General features: G+C 37.9%; 1 protein-coding gene across 2 annotated transcripts in view; it reads left to right on the top strand.

Annotated features, from left to right (window-relative positions):
* The first annotated feature begins 3,425 nt into the window (after positions 1–3,425).
* The window catches only part of GLRA2 (glycine receptor alpha 2), a 172,368-nt gene continuing 157,457 nt past the window's right edge, over positions 3,426–18,336 (top strand). For both annotated transcript variants that reach the window (XM_059680559.1, XM_059680560.1), the window contains exons 1-2: positions 3,426–3,846; positions 5,932–6,065. In XM_059680559.1, coding sequence (XP_059536542.1) covers positions 3,779–3,846; positions 5,932–6,065 — 202 coding nt within the window. In that variant the 5' untranslated portion in view covers positions 3,426–3,778. The remainder of the gene's footprint in view (positions 3,847–5,931; positions 6,066–18,336) is intronic.

The raw sequence follows: 18,336 nt of genomic DNA, 5'->3' as shown, positions 1-18,336 counted from the left end.
GGAGAGTCATAATGTTAATCAAGAGGTTTGACATAATTAGGTTTGGATTTTTGAGCAGTCATTCTGGCTGCAGTGTAGAGAATGAGGTGAAGGACGATGTGCTGTTGGTCCAGGTAGATCAGTAAGGTAGCTATTGCTGCGATAGAAGCAAGAAATAAAGGTAGGTCAACTGGAGTCATAGTGGTTGAGACGGAAAGAATGGACAGATCTTGGAAATATTTGAGGGATAAAATCAATAGGGTGATAAATAAATATGGTGGATGATGTAAAGGGAGTCTTAGAGATGATGCCTTGGTTTTTGGTTGGTGACAATGAAACAGGCACAGTAGAATAGAAACATCATTTGGAGGAAGTATTAAAGATTTGATTTTGAAATGTGGAGTTTGAGGATCCTTTGAGACATTCAACAGGAATTGTATAGGGAGCAGTTAGATATACAGGTCTGGATAGAAATACATATTTGTATATCATCTATATAAAAGGATATTGGAAGTTACGGATGGGCATAATATTGTATACTAGTAAGTGAGTGTAGTATAAGAAGAGAGGGCCAAGAATATAGCCTTTAGGAAATTCAACTTTCATAAGCCAGGTAGAAGAGAATATGTCTTCCAAAGAGATAGAACAAGAGGCAAGCCATGAGTTCACTGTGTCACAGAGTCAAGGGAGGAAAGTACTTTGAAAGCAGAGTGCTGGTTGCTAAGGACAGAGAAGAGGGGGGAATGGGGAGCTATTAATCAAAAGGTATAAAATTTCAGTGGTGCAAGATGAATACACTCTAGAGACCCACTGCATGATATTGTGCCCATAGTTAACAATATTGTACACTTTAAAAATCTCGCTGAAACCGGTTTGGCTCAGTGGATAGAGCGTTGGCCTGCGGACTGAAAGGTCCCAGGTTCGATTCTGGTCAAGGGCATGTACCTGGGTTGCATCGATGTTTCTGACTCTCTCTCTCCCTTCCTCTCTGTAAAAAAATCAATAAAATATATTTTTTTAAAAAAATCTGTTGAAAAAGTAGATATCATGTTAAGTGTTCCTAGCATAATAAAACTTTCTTTAAAAAAAAGACCGAGGTGTTCAGTGTCATGAAACTGTCAAGTAAGATGACAATAAAAAATATCCTTTAGTTTTAGTTACATGGAATTCAGTGGCAGACTTAGTAAGAGCTATTTCTGTGGATTGATAGAGCTGGAATCCAAATGGAGGAGAGCTCAGAAGTAAAATGAGGAGGCTAGACTAGATCCTCTGTAAAGTTCACTCCAACTCTAAAATAGTTAATTTCATGCTGTTAGCCAGAGTGTCCCTTTGTCACAGGTTTCCCTACCCACCCTACTCCTGGTTAATAAGAAGATTGCTATTGAAAGAAATTATTTGCAAAGACTATCTTACTTTGAGCAGCATTACAACCTCAAATCAATTTGGGACAAATCATTTTCTTCTACTTTCACACACACACACACACACACACACACACACACACACACACACACAACTTTTGGAAAGAATCTGGAGCATAAAAATCTTGTATGGTTTTTCCATAGCACCAACTGGTTTATTTTGGGGTTAGGACTGCGGGGATAAAATCAGGTCTAGAGTTTCCATGTGGGTGAATTTGGAAGTGAACAGATTCGAAGATACAGTCCAGAGATGTCTCACAACTACACTACACTGTCTTCCTGTTAAATTGAATCACTTTTTCTGGGCTTTGGGAGTTAAGGGAACACATCTCAAAGAATTGATTTTGTATGTAAGCAGAATGCTTGGGCACTGCTGCTTTTCATTAAGAAGAAGTTCCTATATTTTCACTGGCTTGGTGGGAAAGAAATCCAATAAAAGGGTGTACAGACTGTTGCTACTCAAAGTGTGATCAGTAGACCAGTTGCATGAACCTCAGCTAGGAACTTGTTAGAAATGCAGCATCTCAACCCACCACCTCAAACCTACTAGATCAGAAACTGCATTTCAACAAGATTCTCGGTCATTTATATTAACAAGAAAAGGTGAAAAGAACTCACAATTCCTTCTCATAATTTTTTTCTACTTTTTAAAAATATGAAATTCTTTGTTACTCTCCTATGAAATTCAAGCTGATCTTGGGGAGATTCATCATTTATGGACTAAAAATTAATCATATTCTTTTTTAAAATTAAGACCTGCAGTGGAGTGCCAAGGTGACTAACAAGGTAATTTTACAGACAAATGTAGCTTATTCACCCAGCTCGTGGTTAAACATGCATTTTTCAGTTCCCCTTACCAGAAGCTGCTAATTACTTGCACTGAACTATTTACCTTTCCTCTTTTATTATTAATAATACTTATAATTTTAATTTGAAATAGCAAGATTACCTGTCATGCTATTTTCTGTCTCTTTAGCCAATTTAGAAGAACTTCACTGTATTACATGACCCTCCCTAGTGATTAACATCTGGAATGGGCAGATGAAACCACCCACAGTCTCACCCTTCCTTGCTCCATTTCTTATGCGGAGCCCTATTCTAACCTTTAACCAGGGCAGGAAAAGATTGCTACTGCCCCCTTCTGGCCCATTGTATTTTTTCTTCTTCTACAAATCTGAAACTTCAAGAAGATGCCCAAGGATTTTGAGCCACTGAAGAAAACTCAGCGGAAGGGGTTTTCCCTAGTAGAGAGGTAAAGAGATACTTTGGGAACAGGCGGCTAAAATCAAAGGAAAACACTCAATGGGTGAGGAAGGTATAAAGGGCTTCTAAATTAATGTATCAATCCCCACGAATCTTTCCCTGCACACGGACTTCTCTATGCCACGGAAATATCCCCTGCTCCTCAGCACAGGACTCCCCTTCGCTTCCAGGTTCTACTCATAGTGGACAACCCACTCCCCTATTATAATTTCAGTACTCCAGATCCTGTTTTGTGCTTCCCCCAATTTCGTTTTCCCACGCCTAGACCTCAGTCCCTTCTCTTTTCTGCTTCAAACTCCTGTCCCGCCCACCCACCGACAGATTCGCATTTCCCGGAGCTCAGACCCTCCTCTCCTTCACCCACTCCGTCTACCCTGACCTCTGCTCTTCCTCGGTTGTCATCGCACCCTCTTCAGCACCCCTTAGCTGAGCGGGCAGTCACTCTTCGCCTTTGAATGACAGACATGTCCCCTCTTGAATGCCTCTCCCCGACCCCCGCCCCAAGCGACTGAAAAAGGAAACATGCGCACTTCAGAGCTAGAAGCTGTCCTAGTGCTGAAATTTATAGGCTGGGTAAGATCACGTCTCCGTCTCTTTCTGTAGCCCTCATTCCAGCACAGGATCTCAGCATCTTTGCTCTCTTCTCCCCACCCACTCCAGCTCGCAGAGTCCTTTCGTCTCCCTCATTTACAACTTATTTTAAAAAGAGAACATTTTCTAGAGAAAGGGGATTTGCTAAACAGAAAGGACTTAAAAGCCACAGCAACCAGACTTCCAGCATGGCATTGTCACCAGCCCCCTTTGCATGGTGATGCGATTAAGGTAGCAGCTTTTTTTTATTATTTAGGAAAAGCAGCTGGGGGATCATCAGTTCTAAGGCTTTGTCTTTCCTGGGTTAACTGATGGTCCCGAGCCCGGTTTGACCTGACCACGATGCTTAGTACTGGCACTTTTTGTTTTTTCTCAGCAAACTATACAAACCCAAATCTCTTTCTGATTTTCAAGGAAACTAGATTCCTGCCAGGTTTTGAATCTGGACAATAGACAGATACTTTGTCCTAGCTTCTTTCTGGAATCATTTCGGGGATATTTTCCACAAGATCACAGAAACAGGAATGAACCGGCAGCTAGTGAACATTTTGACAACCTTGTTTGCATTTTTCTTAGAGACAAACCACTTCAGGTAGGTGAAAAGACTTTGCATGTTGATATTTTCCACATGAAAACTGTTCGAAAGATAAGATGTCATACAGTTTTTCTCAATTTCCTATGCCCCAGACCATATTATTTTAATTTTATGGGAGAGAGTTAGATTTCTTTTGTTCATTTAAAAAGCTTAATTATGGTGGGAGGGGTGTAAATTTTCACAAAGGCAAGTTTTATGATATATAACCCCACTCTATGCATTTCAACATATTTTCACAGCCAATGTGATATTAAAGTAGTCTGATGAGTTGCATGCTCTTTAAATTTCTATGTAATGGTGAATTTTTTGCTTTCAAATTCTTCTGGAAGTCATTTAAAAGGATCATGTGGTGGAAGTGATTGGATTAATTTGCCAAGATCATGCTCATTTTATATGAGATATAAAAAAACCCTAATTCTTAGCCAACTTGGGACTTCTATTGTATTTCAGCAACTAAATGCATACTATGAGGACTACAATTCAGGAAATTTTTTGAAACATCAGTAACATTTCAAATCTCATTTTGCCACTATATTTTACTGTTCAGTATAGTTGAAATTGATTGCCTACCAAAATGTAATTAAAATGACATCTTTGTATTTATATATGCATGTGAAATAGACTATGAATAATTAAAATAAGTGAGAAATCATTATTTGCATGCTTGCATTTTCTACCTAATTTAAAAATTGTCAAATCAATTGATACTTCAAAATATTAGATTATTACCAATAAGTAAAATAGCCAACCTAATGAAAGATAGATAGGGGATGTTCATACAACAAAGTGTAGAACTCTTCATTTAATTTTCACCAAATTTTATGGTATTTTTTCACAGAACCAAGAGAAATGAAACATATAGCAGCAATGCTCTGAGTACTGGGAAAACCCACTACGTTCCTTTCAGGTCCACACCTCCTACTATGATTAAAAAAAACTGTAGGCTGGGTTTTATTAGAATCATCATCATCATCATCATCATCATCATCATCATCATCATCTTCACCTTCACCACCACCACCACCATCATAAATCAAATAGTACTTGATTAATCAGATGATTCTGCATATAGGAATGTGAGTATTTCTAGATGATCATATCAATTTTTTAACTCCTACCAAATGTTTGCATCATCTTTGCACTTATATTTAATATTAATTCTTTGAAAAACTGGAAATAATGTGGTATTTTTTTTAGTTATAAAATTAACAAGACTTCAATTATTAAAAACAAAGCTTGTAAAATTTCTTCAGGGTAGAAATCAACATTCAGTCACCACTATATATTGTGAAATAATTCATTTTTACTACAAACTAAATATGCTCTTTTTTTAATAAGCCCTTTGAGGAAAATAAAAATTTTCCAACCAACATTCAGTATTTTTGATCATTCAAAAGAGAAAGTAATTTAGAAGTTCTTTTCTATGAATACTTTATTCCAGTTAACAATTTAAATGCTTATGTATAAATAACAACTGATACAATAATAGAAGTACAGGCATGCTCATTGTTGACCTATTTTAGAATGAAGTTAAATTTCCAAGTGATGATTTTCTTTTAGACATTACATTGAAAAGTATTAATAGTTGATATCTGGAATAGAATCTAGCAGGTGAGAAAATAAGCAATGGGATAATTAGTTCATGCTTACTTTGTTCTGTCTATATTTCTTATAAAAAGTAGAGGACTTATTTAAGGGCTAAAATGCTGGAAGAATCTTTTTTCATGAGGAAATTATTTTAAGACAATCACCTAAATTTTAGAAGTTATCATCTTCATTTCTCTGTTGACTCTAGAAAGAAATAATGTCAACTATATGTCCATAAAATCTATACTCTAAAACTATGCATATTGTTTCATCTTAAACATCTTATGTATGGCTGAAGTTTAAAAACTTAGGAGATACGACTCAGAATTTGTACCTCTCATCATTTAAAGTTAACTCTAGATCAGAAGTTGGCTAAAGAGTTTGTAATTTATTTTCTTCTTAGTAACATATCAAATATATTTACAAAACATTCTGTATTAGTTCTTAGGCGATGAGAATGGAATTATTGCTAAAAAGATTTAATGATGTGTTTAGGGCAGCTTTCTGCAAAGACCATGACTCCAGGTCTGGAAAACAACCTTCGCAGACCCTATCTCCTTCAGATTTCTTGGACAAATTAATGGGAAGGACATCAGGATATGATGCAAGAATCAGACCAAATTTTAAAGGTATGTTTTACTTAAACTTATGTTAAGCCTGTGGGAAATCTTCTAGACATTTAAATATTCTTTAAAAAGTTTTCAGGTCTTTTTATTATAAAATGGAAACAAGTATAGTATTTATTTCAATTTGGAATTCTTTTGAACTAGTCTATTTAATAGCTTTAATTTTACATGTTGCTTGCAACTTTTGAAAACTTTCATTTGTGTTCTGTTTCATAAAGAAAAATAATGTCAGACATTATTGCCACATTCCCTATTTTCTCTTAAGTAAGAGTGTGATTGCAAATGAATACAAGAGCAAATGAGAGGCTTCACTTGTATGAATGTCAACCAGGACTCATATAAGATTCAATGGTTACACCAAAATCCTTGGTTTGGGTTTTAAATACCTATTCCCAAAGTAAAGATTAAATCTCAGCACAAAACATGCAATTTTACACATTTTCAGGCCTCTCTCATTTTTAAATATTGTGAAAGGAGGCTCTAATACCACATCAGAAAATTTTGATTTCCTCTTGTTTAAACATTCTTATTGTTTATTTGACATATCTGAAATTAACACAGAAGATAACAGAATTATAAAGTGCACATGTTAAAGATGATACTTTCTTTGTTCAACTAGAAACAAACCAAAAAATTTGGTGTTATTGTTGAACATTACAAAAATGTAATTAATAGTCTGAAGAAATTACTTTTTAACTATTTGGTTTATTCTTATTCTGAATCAGAAAAATACTGTAATAAGAACCAATCACTAATAATTGGATTATTTTTAATCTTTTAATTTTTAAATACATATTTTAAATGCTTTAATTTTTTAATATATATTTTAAATGACAATTGCATTTTATCTTATACTTTAATTTAATATAATGCATTGTGAAATGTTTATAATATTTTATAAGAGGCGAAACCTATAATATTCTAGATGTTATGTCACAGTCCATGCATTGCTTTGGTTCTGCTTATTAGAAATTTAATTGGTTTGCTTTCCTTGAGTTTTGATTAATTTTTATTATTAGCAAATGTGAGCATAAAAACTAAATTCTAAATTCATTTCTTCTTTAAATGCTACACCTCTGAATATACCCAGCTAAGAACACATTTCATAAAGAAATACATCAGAATTTTGACAAAACATGTTTTTTATTTATAAGGTATTTCCAAAAGAGACAACAGAACTAAGTTCAAAGCTTGATTTTCCTGAAAACAATTTTCATATTCATCCCATTTCATATTAATTTTGTGATCATTGCTTTGGAGTCAATATTTGAAACAAAATCCTATGAGTAACAAGAATCAGCTTTCAATGGGACTGCTCACTCATACATTTATTCACTTCGCTATTCAATAACTCTGGAGTCTGAACTATATGCAAAATACTAATTCCTGCATGCTTTGAGAAGTGGAAAGGTGACACAGGTTTGAGTGCTACCATAAAAATTTTCAGTAAGGAGATTAGATGTTACATGAATATTTATCTATATATCTCTATCTCTATCTCTATCTCTATCTATATCTATATCTATATCTATATATCCCTCTATATAAATGAAATATGCAAATGAGGCCGGGACACCATAAGGCAGTGGTTCTCAACCTTCCTAATGCCGTGACCCTTTAATACAGTTCCTCATGTTGTGGTGACCCCCAACCATAAAATTATTTTCGTTGCTACTTCATAACTGTAATTTTGCTACTGTTATGAAGCATAATGTAAATATCTGATATGCTATATGTGTTTTCCGATGGTCGTGACCCACAGGTTGAGAACCGCTGGGGGTCACGACTGGACAGGAGGAGGTTGCACACACAGGTGAGGCCTGGAGCAGAGAAGGAGACAGGGATGGGGGGGCCAGCGAGCCACCATTCCCCACCTCAGGCTGGCCCCCCAGAGCTGGAGCAGACATGGACAGGGACAGGGGGCCAGCCCACAGCCTCCACGGCCAAGTTCCGGCCTGGAGAGGAGACCGCGGGCCTGCCTCCCACAGAAGCAGCAAGGCTCCCTCCTGCCTCCCGCGGAAGTGGTGTGGCTCCTGTGGGCACAGCGCAACTCCCAACAGTGAACTACGGCTCCCGCTGGCTCCCGTGGAAGCGGCAGGTGGCCTACTGCATTCGATATCACACAATGGACTACTAGTAAAATATAATGATACTAGAGGCCCAGTGCACAAAATTTTGTGCACTCGGGGGGGTCCCTCAGCCAGGCCTGTGCCCTCTCGCAGTCTGGGAGCCCTCAGGGGATGTCCACCTGTTGGCTTAGGCCCACTCCCTGGGGGATCGGGCCTAAGCTGGCAGTCAGACATCCCTCTGGCAGCCCAGGAGCCCTCAGGGGATGTCCACTTGCCAGTGGGGAGCAGGCCTAAGCTGCAGTCAGACATCCTTAGTGCTGCTGAGGAGGCGGGAGAGGCTCCCACCACCACTGCTGTGCTGGCTTGTGGCTGAGCAGAGCTCCCCCTGTGGCAGTGCACTGACCACCAGGGGACAGCTTCTGCATTGAGTGGTCAATCTGCCCCCTGGTGGTCAGTGTGTGTCATAGTGACCAGTCATTTCTAGTCGTTCTGCTGTTAGAGTCAATTTGCATATTACCCTTTTATTATATAGGATAAGCTATATATTACATAGAAGTAAAGTCATTAAGAGTTAAGTAACATTAGGAAGTACAGATAAAATACTACAGGTTTCCAACAAATGAAAAGATGATTTCCTATTAAGCTATTCATGGAAAGCTTTATAGAGAAGGTCCAGAGATGAAAAATTGTTTCAAGTTCATGAGCATCCTGTAACAGCAGTTATTATTATTTTCTTGAAATAATTCTTCAAAAGGAGATACAAGTACAGAGAGTAATAAAACATCCATTTTGCCATTGCTACTTTAAGTAACCATATAGAATGAACAATCATTTCCATACACACGCTTGTTTTCTGGTTCTTCTGGGGATGTCACCTTTTGGAAGTAACATTTCCCATTATTCTAAAGGATTAATAAAAAAGGGGAATATAAAGTATAGTAAAGTATGGTCATGTTTTGAGATCTATCCACTACTTGAAGACCTGAACACAGGATGTTTAAAGACTTATAAAAGGGAAATATGTGGATATCATTTAAGGCTCTATTATTAGTGGACTTCACTGAGTTTTGTCTCCCTCCCCCTTTATATCCTCATTTCAATGAGCCCTGATACTCTTTCATAAATTTTATTTACACAGACAATTTATAACAGATCAATTACCTAACAGTTCCCACAATTCTCATTACTCTTAGGATCTTGGCTTTTCCTGTATATAGAACATTCCCCATTATTTTAGACAAAAACAATTATCTCTCCTTAGTGTTTCCATAAAACTTTATGTTTAATATGGTTCTTTAGCATACTTATGTTTTATCTACCCACCCCTACACCACATCTGAGAGGGCAGTGAGGTATATTATTATTTATACTGATGATGATGATGATGACGACAACGACAATGAAGAAAATGACAATGATCATGATTAATAAGAAGACAGAAGGGCAATATTTGACCACAAGAATAAAATCAATAGCCAGATATGGGCTGCTGAGGCAAAGGGAATGGCTTTTCTAGAAGTCTTACTAAATAATAGCACATTTCTGTTTCCTTACTGCCATGCATTGGCAAGGGAGAAAGAAATGCATATGCATAATTTTTCTTATTGGAAGGCATTTCTCCTTCATACTTTCAAGTCAGTAAAATGTATCACGTCTATTCAGTGTCCCTGATAGACTCTGAAAGATGTCATAATGGGGATACATATAAGAAGGAAGATGGACGTAAGCTAGAAAAGGGAAGCAGAGACATGATTCAGACTTAGGTCTATAATTGAGAGCCATTCTTAGAAGCTATAGGGAGAAAATAGCTTTTCTGATGTGAAGCATAAGTGTATAAACAGAGTCATGAGTCAGAGTTGCCAATTGCATTACATCTATAAGATCCATAGAGACCTGGGCCAGATCTTGTTAAAACATAAAATTTCAAAATCCTCAGTTCAGATAAAAACAGAAGCTACGTCTACCTGGTTTTGAAACTATGGTAAATATAGATTTTATGCCAACAGATGAGTCTTTTTCCCCACTTGGGTGTTCTGTCTCATTGTCAGTTGATTTATCATGATGTTATTCTATCATTCTATCAGCTATTCCTTTGTCAGTATTATTGTATCTTGAAAATGCCACTTTAAACATTAAGCTTTTAAAGAAGCCAAATGAAATGCTCAAACCCGAGCAAAATGCATTAGTTCTAATTCTCTGTCTTTGAAACAAAGCCTTTATCTATTGTAATGAGATTTGCTTTGAAAATTAAATTAACTTGGAGTTATATCCTAAGTTTCATCCCAATATGAATAAATACGTTTCACTATAACATTCATTTTGGAATAGGATCTTGAAAAGATAAAGCCAGGAGATAATTATTCACTTCACTTCTTTGTGCATGCCATGCACACTATTCCCTCCCCTCTGCCCCCCCCCCCATGTCTGGAGACCTAAATCTGAAAGTGTGATGTGTGACATTAAACCCTACATTTGCATGCAATTTGGCTTCCTTCATTTCCCAAGAAGATATCAGCTCAAGAGGTGTTTCAGATATAAGTAGAAATAGATATCCTTCTAGAGCAAATAAAGGTCTTCAGGTTTCTCCCCTTGGAAATTCTCTTATCTGTAGCCATGTAAACCTCAAACTCAAATGTTGTGCTTACCAATCCCTGTAGGGGGTGGCTTGAGCACAAATGTCAATCCAGTAGACTCTTGGAAAGAGTGATTTTCTCACTGATAAAGTAGCTATAGTGTGATCACTTCTTTGATCATCCTGGTAGATGTGGGCATCACATATTAATATGAAGAGTAAAATGTTTTCAAGTATCAGAAGTATTTGACCTGAGTACAGAAAGTAGCAGTAGCCTTCAGGTACCTGAAAGGGTAAAGCCATTTTAGAATATGACAACAGGAGATAAAAGGAGAAGAAAGGGTTATTAAAAAGAAAGGCTGTAGATAACAAAGGGAATGATATTGTTTAGGGATGATATTGATGGAGATTTTTTTAAATATCTGAAGTCCACTGTGTCATAATTTATTTTAGCTTTTGTGTTCTGGATGGACACCAAGTAACACATTTGTATATAGTAGGCTAGCTACTACAGGCCTACAAGGTGCCTGTCAGGAATTTCAGGTGGCATTAAAAAGGAGGCATCTTGCCTGGCTGGTGTGGCTCAGTGACTGAGTATCAACCCATGAACCAAGAGGTCACAGGTTTGATTCCTAGTCAGGGCACATGCCTGGTTGTGGGATCGATCCCCAGTGGGGGGTACATGGGAGACAGCAGATCAATGTTTCCCTCTCATCAATGTTTCTATCTCTCCCTTCCTCTCTCTAAAAACCAATAAAAACATTTTTTTAAGAAGGGGGCATCCACATGACATTCTAACACACTCCAGTAAAGTATATTCCAGTAAGTTCACCTTAGTGGAATATGTCTTCCATTCCATGGTGACAGAACAGTATAGTAAAAAGAGCCCTGGACATAGATCCAGAAAACCCAGGTTCATGTCCTGATTCAGCCACTTTTGACCTCAGGTTTTCTTCTGCCTTTGTTACTCATTTGGGTTGTTCTGAACATCAAAGGAGATTATGCATCTGATAGATTTGTTTTGAAGTAGGAAGACCTAAATAATTTCAATTATTATTATTAGTCCTCCATTTGTACTTTTAACCAACACTGACTATATATTATCAAAGCTCACCTTTCATGGCAATTGGGTCTTTATAATTGCTTGATGTTTTAAAAATACGTTTTTATTGCTGTTAGAAAGAGAGGAATGGAGAGGGAGAGAGAGAGAGAGAGAGAGAGAGAGAGAGAGAGAGAGAGAGATCAATGTGAGAAACATTGATAGCTGCCTCCTGCATACCATGCTCCCTATAGGTAGCAAGCCCACAACCTAGGCATGTGCCCTGACTAGAATCAAACCAGCAACCTTTCAGTGCATGGGACAATACTGAAGCTACTGAGACACACCAGTCAGGGCATTGTTTGATTTTTTTTTAATGAAAAAAAAAAGTCTTGAAAAGTTCTAGCATCTTAGAGTTCAAATACAGTAACAAGAACATAGATAACATGAATCTCAGCTAGTTCTCCCTTTATTAGTTTGGTGAGAAAATTTTCAACATGAAAGGGCTATTTCTAATCCTAAATATGAAACAAAGAGGGAGCCATTTATGGAAAGGAATTAGCTTTATCCATTCAAATGGCATCCCTCATTATTTTTGGACTCTTTAAGTGAACAAAGTAAAAGACATGGAACTAATTTCACATAACCCTAAATTTAAATGAAGATATATGACTGTCATTTCTGATGTATTTTCTTGTGCAGTTACTGCAGTTGCAATGGTTGTTGCACAAATATGCTGAATTTATTTCCTGTTTTAGAATAGGTATTTTTAAAAGCACATTTGGCCTCTACAACCTAGCAGGTTAAGAGCACTGGAAATGGGAAACCATAACTTAGTTTTGGAGAATGTATTACATTGCTCCTTAGTTGATTCTGGGTGACTTCATATCTTGAGTTTTCATTATTGAACGAGCCTGAACATTTATCCTGAATTCTATAGTGCTTGCTGCTCCTCCCCATCCTGAAAGGCAATTTAGCCCATTTTGCTGATAATCTGAGACTTTATATTTTTTTTAAAGATAATGGCTTAGATATCAGGTTATATTGTTCCATAATGACTGGATATTATGATGTGTCCAGCTGGGGCAAGCCAATTTAGAGTGACAAAAAGTCATTAGTTTTTTTTCTTGCTGGTGTTGGATATTTTTCTTGGTGTGTTAGATCAGACACATTTGGAATAGGGTCTTAAAAATCAAAATATAGTTGACCTAACCTCATAATAACAAGGTCATTAGAAGCACTCTGGGTTCTCCTTGGAGTTAACACCTCTTAAAAGAGGCAGTCCTGAGGGTGACATGCAGCATTTGCTCATTGACTTTTTTCTGAGAGGGCTACTCTGGACACTTGTGACTGATTGCAGACACATTTAGCCACAAAAAAACCCACTAAAGAAAGAGCATGGCCAAAAGGAATAGGTCTCTAAGTGGTACTCTTAAGTGTGCAAAAGGTTTAAGAATAAAGTCACTAGGTCACCCTCTTGGAGTCTAGTCTGGCTAGCCAACTAATGTGGTCTTGGGGCAAGTACAAGAGTGATGCTGGACACTCTCTGATTCATGCTCTGGCTTGTGTACTCAACATTCCCTTATGAATGTGAATACACCAAATGGTGGCTGTGTTTTATTAACATATTCATCCAAGAGTGCAAAACAGAATCCTGGATGGAGTCAAAACATGGAAACTCAATAGGCATTTATCACGAATATAAATGGATAAGTCTTGTTTTCTATTGCATCTTTTTCTCTGATGGCAGGGGGTTCACACTTTCTTGAGGAAAAATAAATTACATGCCCATGCATTGTCAAAGCAATAGAGTAAATTGTTGTCAAGGAGCACACATGTGGGCACAAAAATTATATGTAAAGATTTACATCTTTATATTTGAGTCTAAACACACATTTGTTTATTCCTTTAATAATTAGTGAACAATTAATATGTGCAGGTGCCATGTTACTTGCTAAGTATACAGTGGTAAACAGAAATTTAAGTTTTTATTTATATTTTGAAAATTGGAAGAACATAAGAATTCCCTTTATTATTTAGTGTTTCCATAAACCAAGAACTTTACAGAGATATGCTTTATTATTCATGAAACCAGAACTACATTTACCAGATTTTAGAGACACAGAACCTGACTTGCCATGACGTGATTTGCTTAATGTTACAAAGCAGCTCTATCAAATTGGGAATTTCGAACATCAAGAACCTGAATATTCATGACAATTTTTGTTGTTATCTTTATTTTTCAGTTACAGTTGATATTCAATATTATTTTGTATTAGTTTCAGATGTACAGCATAGCGGTTAGACAATCATAAACTTTACAAAGTGTCCCCCCCCCCATATTTCCAGTACCCACGTGGCTCCATACTTAGGTATTACAATATTATTACTATACTACAGGCCCGGTGCATGAAATTTGTGCACAGGTGGGGTCGCTAGGCCTGGCCAGCGATCAGGGTTGATCAGGTTCCCCGCCTCCCCACCTCCTCCTTCTCTCGCCACCCGCATGCCACCACCATGCAGTTCCCCACCTCCCCGCCTCCTCCTTCCTTCACTGCCTGCATGCTGCCACCCACCCCTGGTTCCCCAGCCCAGCCCATGACCTGGCCCCAACTGGGTGATCGGGGCCTGCAGGCTGGGGGAAGGGGCCAACCACTACCACAGCGGGCAGGCAGCAGGCCAATTGGGGCCTGCTGGCCGGGGGGGGGGATTAGGGGAGGGGCCCAGGAGGTTGGCCACCAGCCCTGAGGAGGGAGCAGGCCCTCGGCCCCCCTGGGAAAGCCGGTCCACCGCCACCTACCCCCAGTTCCCCGTCCCAGCCTGGGGGGCCCAGCCCCAATGGGGTGATTGGGGTCTGCTGGCCTGGGGGAGGGACTGGGAGATTGGCTGGCAGGCCCCATCGGTGATTGGGGCCTGCAGGCTTGGGACAGCTCCTGCGTTGAGCATCTGGCCCCTGGTGGTCAGTGTGCGTCATAGCGACCAGTTGTTCTGGTTATTCCATTGTAATGGTCGCTTAGGCTTTTATATATATAGATTCCCCATGCTGAATTTTACATCCCCATGACTATTTTGTAACTACCAATTTGTACTTCTTAATCTCTTCATCTTTTTCACCCAGTCCTCCAACACCCCTCCTCTCTGGCAACCATCCGTCTGTTCTCTGTATCTATGAATCTGTTTCTACTTTGTTTGTTCATTTACTTTGTTCTTTAGATTCCACATATAAGTGAAATTATATGGTATTTGTCTTCTTCTGACTTATTTCACTTAGCATAATAACCTTTAGGTCCATTCATAGTGTGACAAATGGTAAGATTTCATTTTTTATGGCAAAATAATATTCCTTTGCATATATGTACCACCACTTTTTTATCCACTCGTCTGTTGATGGGCACTTGCATTGTTTCCATATCTTGGCTACTGTAAATAATGCTGCAATTAACATAGAAGTGCATATACTCTTCCAAAATAGTGTTTTGGGTTTCTTTGGATATAAACCTAGAAGTAGAATCACTGGGTGATAAGGCCATTTCGTTTTTAATTTTTCTAGCAACCTCCATACTGTTGTCCATACTGGCTGCACCAGTCTGAATTCCCACCAAGTGCCTGAGGATTCCCTTTTCTGCACATCCTCACCAACACTTGTTTGTTGATTTGTTGATGTTAGCCATTCTGGCAAGTGCAAGATGATATCACATCCTGGTTTTAATTTGCATTTCTCTGATAATTAGTGACATTGAGCATCTTTTCATATGTCTATTGGCCATCTGTGTGCCCTCTTTAGAGAATAGCCTTCCACCCACTTTTAATTGGATTATTTAGGTGATTTGGGAGTTGAGTTGTATAAGTTTTTATAAATTTTATGTATTAACCCCTTATAGGATGTGTCATTGGTGATTATGTTCTCCTATTTGGTTGTTTTTTCATTTTGTTCATGGTTTCCTTTAGTTTGATTTAGTCCCATTTGCTTTTCTTTTGTTTCCTTTGCCTAGATAGATCAGAAAAAATATTAATAAGAGAAATGCCATAGATTTTACTGTGTATGTTTTCTTCTAGGATTTTGATTTTTGTTTAGGTTTTGAGTCTTACATTTAATTTTTTAATCCATTTTGAATTTTTTCTTGTGTATGGTGTAAGAGGGTGGTCCAGTTTCATTTTTTTTTGCATTTATATGTTCAATTTTCCTAAGGTCATTTATTGAATAGACTATCTTTACTGCATTATATGTTCGTGCTTCCTTTGTCCTATAGCAATTGACCATATAATTGTGGGTTTATTCCTGGGCTATTTTATTCCATTGATCCATGTGTTTGTTTTTATGCAAGTACCTTGCTGATCTGATTATTATAGTTTTACAGTATAGTTTGATATCAGGTAGCATAATAACTCCAACTTTGCTCTTCTTTCTCAAGATTGCTGTGGCTATTCAGGGTCTTTTGTGGTTCCATATAAAATTTTTTATTATTTGTTCTAGTTCTGTGAAAAACGCTATTGGTATTTGCATTGAATCTAGATTGCTTAGGGTAGTATGGACATTTTAATGATATTGTCTTCCTATCAATGAGCATGCTATATGTCTCCTTTTATTTATATCTTTTTCAAACAAATCTAAGATTTTAAATAAGTTTTTATTGATTTTAGAAAGAGAGGAGGAAGAAAGAGAGAGAGAAACATCGATGAGAAAGAAACATTGATCAGCTGCCTCCTACATGGCCCCTACTGGGGATCGAGCCATAACCCAGGCATGTGTTTGTGGGAATGCGCCCTGACCAGGAATCAAACCAGTGACCTCTTGGTGCATGGGAGAACACTCAATCCATCAGCCAAGCAGAAATCTAAGCTTTTAAATGCCAGTTCTCACTTTACTAAAAACTGAAATATAATTTCTAAGTTGAATGCTATTATCATTCAGGAAAGAAATGGCATACTCCAGTGAGGTATGGCAGGGTTTGGAAAACCAATCTCTAGAAGGATAGTATCATACTCTGGGACTATCAAGAGTAGACCTGAGAGGCAAGGGAGAGAGTGGTTACCAGGACCTAAAGGAGGTGGCTATATATAGAGGTCACCAAATGAGAGCTGTGGAGCAATGTAGTTAATCTGTGCTATCCTAGCAGGGAAGAGGCTGGGGGATAACTAGTTTTTACCTCACTCTCCTTATGCTTTCAATTTTCTTGTGGGAGCCCCTTATTGGCCAAATACAGCTAAAAGTCAGGGCAAGCTCAATGATGCAAACCTAGAAGATCAGCTTCCCAGGTACAGCAAAGAACAGAACAGAAAAGAGAGTGTCTCTGGGAATATATGGAAGATAATCAGCACAAAGTCAAGTTATGAGCAAAGTCACCCCTCAGGTGGTCAAGCAGACAGCTCCAAAATTCATGATTAGTTCTGTAAGCCTTCCTTTATCAGACTTAAGAAAGAATGGAAATCACAAAGTCATATCATTTGGATATATTATCCCAATAGATACATGATAATTCCAAAAGGAAAGAAGAGAGAGGAAGATAATGTAACATGATAGTCCTGTCTCCTAGACAGACAGTTGAACGAGGCACAACCAATATAATTTCCTTTATCTCTGATTTAATATGTGTATACGTTTGCTATTATCACTGTCCTTGCCCCACAGTAATCCCCTCCAGGATCCACATACTGGGATGTGTTATGGGCTTAGATTTGTGCACAAGACTTAATGCCAAGTCTCTTTGGGGCAGCGCGACTGCAACACATTCTTTCCCGCTGTGTTCTTCCTTTCTACACAGAGCTGAAGAAGAAGTGTTAGAAGAAGAAAAGATTAGGTATTTGAGGGGGTAGTTAGAAGAGTGTGAAGACAGGAGCAGAGTAGTGTGTGTTTCAAGAAAATGGCGACTCTGAGGAACAGTTGTTTGTTTTCAATTCTTTGGCTGGTTTGATTAATGCACCTGAAATACAGCTGCTAATGGCAATTCTACTACTTTAGGAAAACCTCAGACCACCTTACCACATAATTTTCCTTCATTTTTAAAACCCAAGTGTACAAAGAAGATAATATAATTTATCTTCTTCTGATTTATTTACATTTAAATACTTCAAGATGTTGATTCCTAAGAACCACTTCATGTCCAACAATGCAGTTGAGATTTCTTTCATCAGGCTTTCTCTTAGGAAAAGCATTCTTTGCCCCCCAGAAAGAATGTGTTGAGAAAACAGGGGGTTCTGTTTATTTAGTTTTGAACCTTGAAGTCTCTCAATAGTGAATGATACACACATTTGGCAAACCACACTATAGCAACTCAAGTTAAATGAGTTAAATGATGTAATTAAGAATACAGTGGGGCCTTGACTTACGAGTGTCCCAACTAACAAGTTTTTTGAGATACCAGCTGTCTCTCAGCTGATTTTCTGCATTGAGTTTACAGAGCAATTTGAGTTAACGAGCCCCTTAATGAGCTCGGTCTCTGGACGAATTAAACTTGTAAGTCAAGGCCCCACTGTAATTTATAAATATACTGTGCAATGTTTCAGATTTCTTACATTCTACATTTTATTTAACTCTGGTTTTAGTATTTGAGCACTATATAGAGTATGACAAATCAAAGGACTTAGGATTTAATA

This window comes from Myotis daubentonii, chromosome X (assembly GCF_963259705.1).
Source record: "Myotis daubentonii chromosome X, mMyoDau2.1, whole genome shotgun sequence".
NCBI classification, from domain to species: Eukaryota; Metazoa; Chordata; class Mammalia; order Chiroptera; family Vespertilionidae; genus Myotis; species Myotis daubentonii.
Note: the sequence above shows the minus strand (reverse complement) of the source record. Positions and strands in the feature narration are given on the sequence as shown.